The sequence below is a fragment of the Mercenaria mercenaria genome, chromosome 3 (genome assembly GCF_021730395.1).
Source record: "Mercenaria mercenaria strain notata chromosome 3, MADL_Memer_1, whole genome shotgun sequence".
Taxonomy (NCBI): domain Eukaryota; kingdom Metazoa; phylum Mollusca; class Bivalvia; order Venerida; family Veneridae; genus Mercenaria; species Mercenaria mercenaria.
In genome coordinates this window covers 103,073,704-103,084,197 of record NC_069363.1, presented here as the reverse complement: position 1 = coordinate 103,084,197, position 10,494 = coordinate 103,073,704, and the positions used below count along the sequence as shown (strand labels likewise).

Sequence of the window (10,494 nt, the reverse complement as noted above, 5' to 3'; positions counted from 1 at the left end):
CTCTCGGTGAAACGTTTTTAATTTTGAATGTCTTTAATATGACCAAATTTTATTTAAATATTACCATCTAGTTACAAGACATGAAATATGACTTTTACACCATGTTATCCTTAATATCAAAAAAATATGAATCTTCCAAATTTGTTTAATGAATTAAAGCTTTGGAACAGGATTATCTAGTCTGTTAGAACAGCCTTTATCTAGTTGGTCTAAACCAATTAAACGGTTACTCCAGATCGGTAATATCGATAAAAACGATCAGACAAAGCTTCTTAAACTAGAGCACTCATTAACTTAAACATGTATTTAATCGATGTTTACAAATGTTTTAGACCAATCGTTTATAACAGTAGTTTATTGTACAAATATAAATCTTAAGTAGTCTTAATGAATCTATTGGCAAGGGTTGTCTACGGTGACTTTGATGCTGGTGAACGTTAATCATTCTCTAATTCGTTACTTTACAGGATTAACTAGAGACGGGATCAAACAATGTCGGATGGAGAGGATAAAATGTTTCAGTATTGTAATGACAACGTGTTTACAGCTAATATATTAACTAAATATATACACTGGTTTCTCATCCCTGCTGTAAGTCATTCTCTTACTGTACACTGGTTTCTCATCCCTGCTGTAAGTCATTCTCTTACTGTACCCTGGTTTATCATCCCTGCTGTAAGTCATTCTCTAACTGAACCCTGGTTTCTCATCCCTGCTGTAAGTCATTCTCTTACTGTACACCGGTTTCTCATCCCTGCTGTAAGTCATTCTCTTACTGTACACTGGTTTCTCATCCCTGCTGCAAGTCATTCTCTTACTGTACCCTGGTTTATCATCCCTGCTGTAAGTCATTCTCTTACTGTACACTGGTTTCTCATCCCTGCTGTAAGTCATTCTCTTACTGTACCCTGGTTTATCATCCCTGCTGTAAGTCATTCTCTAACTGAACCCTGGTTTCTCATCCCTGCTGTAAGTCATTCTCTTACTGTACACCGGTTTCTCATCCCTGCTGTAAGTCATTCTCTTACTGTACACTGGTTTCTCATCCCTGCTGTAAGTCATTCTCTTACTGTACCCTGGTTTATCATCCCTGCTGTAAGTCATTCTCTAACTGAACCCTGGTTTCTCATCCCTGCTGTAAGTCATTCTCTTACTGTACACTGGTTTCTCATCCCTGCTGTAAGTCATTCTCTTACTGTACACTGGTTTCTCATCCCTGCTGTAAGTCATTCTCTAACTGAACACTGGTTTCTCATCCCTGCTGTAAGTCATTCTCTTACTGTATCCTGGTTTCTCATCCCTGCTGTAAGTCATTCTCTTACTGTGTCCTAACTCTAACATACAAGTCGTTGCAAATATACAATGAGAACGACACAAACAAAATAATGAAATAAATAAATCTTTCAAATGTACAAAGCTGATACACCTCTCAGTTCTTATGACATTCTCTGGATGTTTACAATATTGACTTAAGACACATAGGCGCCAAGCTTTTACCACATCATGGTGCATATAATTTATTTACATCAATCTTTTGATTTAATGTGCAACATTCGTTCGAATGAAGAATTGGTCCTTTTCTTCTTTCTACAGTTTTGAATTTAATATCTTAACATATTTTTCTGCGTCTATATAGTCTAATAGAGAACAGTTTAGGTTTATTGTATCATAGCTTGGTGTTTTTTCTTAACAAATTTGGTGCAGGTAATTCGTATACTCATGAGTACAGGGTGCGGTAACTAAAAGTGTGCAGGTATTTAATACCCGCACGCTAGTTACCGCACTGTTAGATAGAAAAGTATGCCAGCGTGTCTGGAACAGTAGATAGCAGTGTATTTTATTGATTTTCTGCTCTAGCATTGGTTTATTTTACCTGGGCTTTACACATTTGTATAGCAAGGATTTTAAGTACTCACTGAACTGCTGTATATGGCAATGTGGACCGCCTACAACTACCATATATGGATGGCTATGATACAAATAGAAAGAACATTAAAACTCTCGGGTAAACGATTTATACTCGGGGGCTACGCCCCCTCATACAAATCGTTTACCCTCGAGTTTCAATGCTCTTTCTATTACTTATTTAACAAATTTTCTTGTGTACTCTTCACAACATCTAGACCATGGTTTAAATGAGACTAATTCTTAAACTATATTTGCCAATCAACAACATAATTAACTCAATAAAATGAATGATAAATAAATCATTGGACACTTTGCTTTTTCAGGTACTTATTTTGACGGTGCTTTCGTTCCTTGAGAAGCGAAAGTCAATTAAACCAGGTTTTTTGGGCGGCCGACCAGCTCTTGTTCGGTAACCAATATATAACATTTTTGTATCTTCACATACTTTCCCTTAAGTTACAGTGGAACCTTTTTCCATATTGACATGGGCACGTGACGTCATTTTATCGCTGAATTATTTTTCATTTAGTACGTACATATTCAATTTGTCAATTTTATTCAGGCTATTTAACAAATGCATAATATTTATATAATTTTAATATGTGTAGATACGTCTGTAATACTGTAAATCATTTTTATTCGCGTAGGACGAATTTTCGCGTATTTCGCGCAAGAACCGATGCGCGAATTTAAGACCGCGCTATTATTATTTTTTATATATATTTTTTCATTTATAAACTGAAAATGCGCGAATTAAAGCCCGCGCGAAACAGTCCTTTTTCCCGTTTGCGCGAAATTTCATGCCAGCGAATTTAAATGATTTCACAGTAAAAATATTTTAGCCTTGCCTCGAGAAATATGCGGAGTAATATTGCATTCCTAACGACGTGCAATATCTTCCACTGTAGAACTAGATACAAAGCTGATAACCTAAAAATATACTTACTTGACTTACTTATACAGTTCTCATATATAAAATACTGTAATTATATATCTCAATATTTTAGAATCGTTCATGAAAATTATTGTCCTTGTATAACAACGGTTTCTGCAGTCTTGTCAATGAACATGAACACTTTGCTTTGCAGATTTGATCTAACATTTACACATATTTACAGGCCGCTAGGTTTTCTGGACGAACCAAGTAACCGTTGGGGTGTTATGTTTGTATTTGGTTCAGTGACCGGAAACATAATTCAGATAACACAAAAAACATTATCAGATGAACTCGACTGGCCAATCTGGGCGAAGAGTGAGTGAATTATAATCATTTTATAGTCTGAACATTTATGCAACAACTTTTAATTTCACTGTCCCAGTCACACTGAGATAAGACGACTTAAAACCGGTTACGACTGCAAATCTCATGGAGTCGTAGAAAAGTTTCTGGGTACAACAGGACAGTCGTTGGTAGTGGCATGTCGAATTCGCTTGTAGCAAGTTCTTCATGTTCAAAGGTCTTATTTTAGCTGGTCGTAGCTGGTCTTTGGCAGGTTTTCAATCGTGCGATTGTTGTGCTACATGACATGTTTATTGTTACATTGTCTTTGTTGATCACGGGAATCTCCAGTTGTCCAACAGTCACACGACTTCGAACGCTTATCCATTCAGGACCAGTCGTAATCAATCGTGCGACTGGTCCTCGACAATCAAAGGTGACTGTATGGCAAATCCCTCAAGGTATTGCGACCAGTAGTGCTATCAGCCTGCAGACAAGTCGGAGACAGGGTCCGTATTCATCTAATCGTTAGACATAACGAATTAAAATGATAAATATTTATTTTACTTTGTCAGTGATACATTAACAGACGGTACATATCGAAAGTTTGTATGAATATGCGATCTACAGGTGATATAGCTTCGCTAAATTTCTTTAGTATATATTTACTGTATACAAAGTTATGGCAAATCAAATAGTTGACAATTTAGATCTATGTCTAAGTGTTGATATACATGAATTCATGTCTAAGTGTTGATAAACATGGATCCATGTCTAAGTGTTGATAAACATGGATCCATGTCTAAGTGTTGATAAACATGAATTCATGTCTAAGTGTTGATAAACATGGATCCATGTCTAAGTGTTGATAAACATGGATCCATGTCTAAGTGTTGATAAACATGGATCCATGTCTAAGTGTTGATAAACATGGATCCATGTCTAAGTGTTGATAAATATGAATTCATGTCTAAGTGTTGATAAACATTAATCCATGTCTATGTGTTGATAAACATGGATCCATGTCTTATTATGTGAAACTGACATTGCACAAAAATGAATGACCTGACCAAGATCATCCTAGGTTGCACAAGACGGTCGCGGGTAATCACTGGCGCATTAGATTTACTTTAGTGAAAGAAATACCTTCTACTTCATTAACCTTTTTGTACAGTTATATAAGAACAAGAAACTTTATAAATGCCGTTAGTATGACAAAATAATGTTTGAGAGCATAATCTATCTTACTTTATCAAAATATTTTGTTTGCTTTTTGTATATGAAGTCTTGTTTAAGGATTTGCATATCTATAATGTTTGAATAACACTAGCCGTAGTAAAACATTTTACTTGTTCTAAATTTCACCTTGTCTTCAGACGAAATTACAAACTGATAGGGAAATGATTCTAGATCGATGAAAAAAATACACTTTTAAAAAGCTATTACATATGGCATGTCAAACGTTGCTAAATTATGTATGTATGTTATTATTATTGTATGTTTGTTATTGTTATTCAATGTCTTGTCATTCATATTCTAAAAGTCATTATTGCTATTCTATATTTCGTTATTCTTATTCTATCTTTGATATTGTTATTCAATGGCGTGTCATTCATATTCTAAGTCTTACCATTGTTATTCTATATGTCGTTATTCTTATTGTATGTTCGATATTCTTAATATGGTAAAAGTCATTATTGTTATTCTATATTTCGTTATTTTTATTGTATCTTTGGTATTGTTATTCAATGCCGTGTCATTCATATTCCAAGTGTTACCATTGTTATTCTATATGTCGTTATTCTTACTGTATGTTCAATATTCTTATGGTAAAAGCCATCATTGTTGTTCAATATCTGACGATTCTATTTACAAAACGTGTCATTCTTACTCTATGTTATGTGATTGTATTTGTATAGCGTCGCTGTGCTATTTATATCACAGGAAAGTGCTCACTTTATGCTATCAAAACGTAATTGGTACCCCACCCATTAAAAAAAACATGACAAAATCAACAATTTTGCACTTTTTCGATAGCCTGCAATGATCCCGTTGCAGGAACAATGTTCAACTGTTTTGCATTTCTCAACTTAATAAGCCCTAATGAACTACAGGATATTAATGTTATGTCGGCCTAGCCATCTCCAAATAACAAAAATATGTAATAGTTATAGTATGTGTGAGAGTGTGTTACGAGGATTTATCAGAGCTAGGGGTACATCGAGGATATTTTTCTCTGCACATATCGTCGAGGCCGGTATATTCTCGTAACACACGAGCATTACATATTATAACTGTTTTATCGCATAGTTTTATCATAAAAATTTATATATTATTTTCATTTAAATTTGTTTATTATTATTTTTACACTTCTGATTCCCTTTCTGTGCCTCGCTGACTGAAACACTAAAACTTCTGTTTTAGAAAATGTGTTCCTCAGATAAAAGTATCCGACAGATTTCTGCATTGGTTTTAAATCTTTGCATTTCATTGGCCAAAAATATTCTAAAACTTGTTGTTTTGTTTGTAAAAATAAAAAAAAAATCAATTTAGAAACATTTGAGAAATCTCAGAATTTCATATATTTCATGTATTTCTGAATTTGGCGATAACTATTGAGTTTTTGAAATATTTTAGTTTATTTATTCTTTTACTTTATAAATGTAGGTGTTTGTGATAATTCTTTCTCTGTGAAATGTAAATTAGAGCTTAAATCATCTTTTCTTTGAAAGGAAAAAAATATACTCCGTCAATAGGACCTCGATAGAGAAAAAGTGCTGCGATATATATCGGAACAGTTTTACTGTGCTGATATATATCAGTTTTTTTTCGAATTAAACTCTATAGAGATTTCTGTGTTGATATACACTCCACAAAATTCCTAATCGGTCAGTTTATATTTGTATTACTATTTTGTCAATAATGCAGGTATTTACACGAAATTTTACATGCCAACATTTGAATAAGCACTGCAACTAATTATTAATTTATTTTTGGTGACTCATGGCCAAAGTAATCGCATTAGGCGTTTTGCCTGATATTTTGCACGTGCAGTGCATGTGCACCAACATGCACGTGTACGTTTACAATTTTGGCATTACTGACGAAAAGTCCAACTAGAAAAACACATATTATGGTTAAACTGACACAAGAGCAATGGGATCGAGCTGTCGGAATGTTGCTAACTGGGACGCATTTACAGCAAGCGTCTTATTGTTTTTACAATTTCAATAGAATCTTAATGTTATTTGTTTGTAACTGTTACTTTGATGGTTATTTCCATTTGTAACCTTATTTCCGTTTACAAAAATCTTCATTCGTTGGTTATTTACCATCCGCGCTCTTTTTTCGAAATTTAACCAAAGTACAATTCATTGAAATGCCCGATTTTGAATTTTGTTGTATAATTCCGACAGCCAGGCGCATTGCTCTTGTGTCAATTTAACGATGATACGTGTTTTCTAGTAGAACTTTCGTCAGTAATGCCAAAAGTGTTCATTAATACGTGCATATTGGTACACATGCCATGCACGTGCAAAATATGCTAAATTGGCTAAAACGCCTAAGGCGGTTACTTTGGCGGTGAGTCGGTCAAAAATAAATCAATAATTAGCTGCAGTACATATTTAAATGTCGGTATGTGACATTTCGTGTGAATACTTGCATTATTAACAAAATAGTAATACAATAAAAACTGACCGATTAGAAATTTTGTTAAGTGTATATCGCAACAGTTTTGTAAAATAACAGCACAGATTTTGTAGTATTAATGTGTGTTACCATGTTTAACATACTGCAAAGATCAAAGGAAAACTGCCGCATTATGCGATAAACCCGAATATCAGTCAACAAACATGGAACTCTTCAATGATTTGAATTTCCCGCGCCGAAGATGACTCATCGATTCATACAAAGCTAGCAGCAATTAGTTTTACAACAGAGATCAGAATTTTACACGTACCAGTTGTTTAAATTTTCTTAAAAATTAACGTTCAGAATTAACTGTAATTTACAGACATCCGAAATCACGAAGTTTTAATTATTACAAATATTGACGGGGGCCAATATTCGAAGTGTACCTTTCTACTTTAAGAGTTTCAGCTGTCTGCACTTAAGGCAGATCACTACCAAATCAAAGTAAGCCTTCGCTGGTCTACCACAAGTAGTCCAAATATAAATACATGTAGTGTTAATCTTTCTCCCCTTTATCGCGCCCTTTCTCAATAGCATTTGTTGTCTGTTATCTCCGTGTCTTCACCGCCTTTATAGACGAAACATTTCACGTGTTTGTATCGTTCTGCAACCACAAATTAACATATACAAAATCTACCCAAATGTCTATTATGATCGAAAAATCGTCTAACATTAGATGACTAGGCTTATGCAGTTTTGTACCTATTAAGGCTTGCTGTAAGCTTAATGAATTAAATTTCTATAACGGTCATTATGAAGAGTGAACAGCAGTCGTCTGCATTGGAATTCTAGATCTGAGAGCTTTTTATAGTGGTTTTTATACTTCCACGTTCTACATATGTGTGTACAGTCTATAATAATGTTAATTTTGTCATGATCTGTAGATTCTTCCCAAGCTTTATAATAATCAATACTTTATCTCACTAATGAAAGGTATACGCGTCGCAGGTAGAACACAGCAGTGAAGAATATAATGTTCGAGTGTCTCTGAGGCACATAAACACAGGCGACAAACGTCATCGATTTTATTTTGATTGAAAGCTGCACAGTTTGTTTGTAAGATATAGACTCCACACATTAATTTCAGTTTTACCGGAATTCTGTTTGCATTGTATGCTGACTTCGTGTTTTCGTTTACTCTATTGCGTTTCAGTATGTATCATTTAGGTAGCAGGATACACTTGGGATTTTGGCCCCGTCAATATTTGTTATAAATGGAACTTCGTGATTTTGGATGTCTGTAAATTAAGGTGAGAGATAATGATTATTAATTCTTTAGAAAGTTTATACAGCCGATACATGTAAAATTCTGATGTCAATTGGAAAACTAACTGCTGGTAGCTTTGTATGATCAATGAGACACCTTTTCGCGGAAAAATTCAAATCACGGAATGGTTCTGTGCTTGTTGAATGACACTGGGGAACATTTTCGCTATTTTGTGAAAAAACGAGCTGACGTTCAGTAAGGACTATTAAATTGAGAATTGCAATAAAATTGGGCATTGTTCTTGCAGTGGGATCATTGCAGGCTGTTCAAAAAGTGCAAAATTGATGATTTTGGCATGCTATTTTTCATGGATGGTGTAAACCTTTCGTTTTGATAGCTTTCTTTATTCTTGTATGAGAATCCTGATCTTGCCATTAATCAAAAGCACAAAACATGCACGCCATTTATAAAATGGCCACCCTGATTCTGCTCATAAGGGAAGTGCAATATTGCGACTCGCTACATGTAAGACCGTCCATGCCCAGTGTACCCTGCTACCTAAGCATTCTATCAAAATCGGCTGTTCCTATCGCATGCTATGTAAAAATGGCGGCGTAAGAATCTAATAATTTGAAATGAGAAATTGAAAGAGAAAAGGAGTAAATTTAGTGTGTTGTATTTAACGCGAACTGTAGTTTTCTTATATTAAAGTTAACACCCCCTTGTCTTTTTGTTTTTCTAAAGTAGCGATGTAGTTCTTTATGGGAATATAAGTCTCTGAAAATCTGATATGCAAGAAAAGATAGCAGGGTTCATTTAGATTCGAAAATTTTGGGCACGACCGGGCTTACATGCAGCGAGTCGCAATATTGCACTTCCCTAATGAGCAGAATCAGGATGGCCATTTTATAAATTACGTGCATGTTTTGTGCTTTTAATTAATGGCAAGATCAGGACTCTCATACAAGAATATAGAACGTTAACAAAACGAAAGTTTTACACCATCCATTAAAAATAGCATACAAAATCATCAATTTTGCACTTTTTGAACAGCTTCACCCCGCTGCAGGAACAATACCAAATTTCATTGTAATTTTCAATTCAATAGTCCCTACTGAACTAAAGGATATAAACGGAATGGGGGCCCATCCAGCTCGTTCTTTTTCAGAAAATTGCAAAAATGTTCCTGAGTATCAATCAACAAGCACGGAACCCTTCCGTGATTTGAATTTCCCGCGCCAAGGTGACTGATCGATTCATTCAAAGCTAGCAGCAGTTAGTTTTACAACTGTCATCAGAATTTTACATATATCGGCTGTTTAAAGAAAAGAAAAGAGAAAACAACAACAACAACACCCCCCCCAAAAAAAAACAAACCAAAAAAAAAAAAAAAACCCAATAAAACAACACAACAACACCACCACCACCAACAACAACAAACAAACAAAGGTTTTATGCAAGAATATATTTCTGCAGACATATGTTCTACTTCAGTATTTATTGAATGTAATTTATGTCTGGACACATTTATATATTTTCAGTATTTTTGGTTTATATTTTATGTCTGGAGACAAGTGTCATATGCTACCCTTTGTTCGCCTGTATGACAAGCCGACATAAATTGGTTGGTGCCCTAACAGGACTTCTTTATTCCATAGGATGGTAAGTGTTTTAACCTCATCGTTGTGGGTTCGAAACCTCACTTTGGGTGTGAGTTAACATATAGGTGTTAACAAACAATTGAATTATGGCAATAGGGTCGGGCCACAAGTTGTACCAACATAAGTAAACGGCCTTTCCCTTGAAAATTAACTATTACATATAATTAATTACTTTTATGAAATAAACAATTATAACATGTATTAGAAAAAAATGAAGAAAAGACCGAAGTATGACTGAAACTGAAAAAAGGATACTAGTAAATGTAGCCAGTTTAATGTTAGATTTGATGTTGATATTGCTATGTTTACCTCATGGATCTGTTTCCTGGAAGCTAGGAACTGTATAGTATTCGTTTTAGATAAGATGAGGTTTGATAAATAATCAATATCAAATGTTAGGTACTGTTACAAATAACAAGTTGTCGCTATTCTCACTGAAAACGATTAGAATTTATGATAAATTTATGTACCGTCAAAGTAGTTAGTGATTGCTTTCGCTTGAGTATACGTCAGTTACAAATAATAGTAGTGTGTCTTTTATAGGAGGAAAAGTTCCTGTTTCATGAAATAGTTCGATTCTTTGTTCCCTAATTTGATACACTGAAAGAAATAATGCTCAGCATTCTCGATAGGGTACCCACAATCACAACTGGGATTATCTCTTAAATGGTTTCTGTATCAATCATTATACAGATTACTACATTGGTTTCTTAATCTTGCATCTTTTACCAATCAAAAGTGTTTGGGGATTTGATTCAGAGTTTCTTATATTTATATCTAATGAATTCCATAGATCGGGGTAGATG

The 10,494-nt window shown here is 34.5% G+C and overlaps 1 protein-coding gene across 1 annotated transcript; it reads left to right on the top strand.

Moving 5' to 3' along the window:
- The first annotated feature begins 339 nt into the window (after positions 1–339).
- On the top strand, positions 340–10,118 carry LOC128555430 (stimulated by retinoic acid gene 6 protein-like). Its single transcript, XM_053537707.1, has 4 exons — positions 340–591; positions 2,232–2,317; positions 3,027–3,160; positions 9,569–10,118. Exons 1-4 carry the CDS (start codon positions 493–495, stop codon positions 9,691–9,693), a joined length of 444 nt encoding a protein of 147 aa, XP_053393682.1. The 5' UTR covers positions 340–492; the 3' UTR covers positions 9,694–10,118.
- The last annotated feature ends 376 nt before the right edge of the window (positions 10,119–10,494 follow it).

Excerpts from the sequence above, each read along its gene's own strand:
- LOC128555430 (XM_053537707.1), top strand. The coding sequence starts at position 493 with ATGTCGGATGGAGAGGATAAAATGTTTCAGTATTGTAATGACAACGTG. Across the intron at positions 2,318-3,026 it reads GGCCGACCAGCTCTTGTTCG|GCCGCTAGGTTTTCTGGACG; the intron begins GTAACCAATATA and ends ACATATTTACAG. Across the intron at positions 3,161-9,568 it reads CTGGCCAATCTGGGCGAAGA|TATTTTTGGTTTATATTTTA; the intron begins GTGAGTGAATTA and ends ATATATTTTCAG.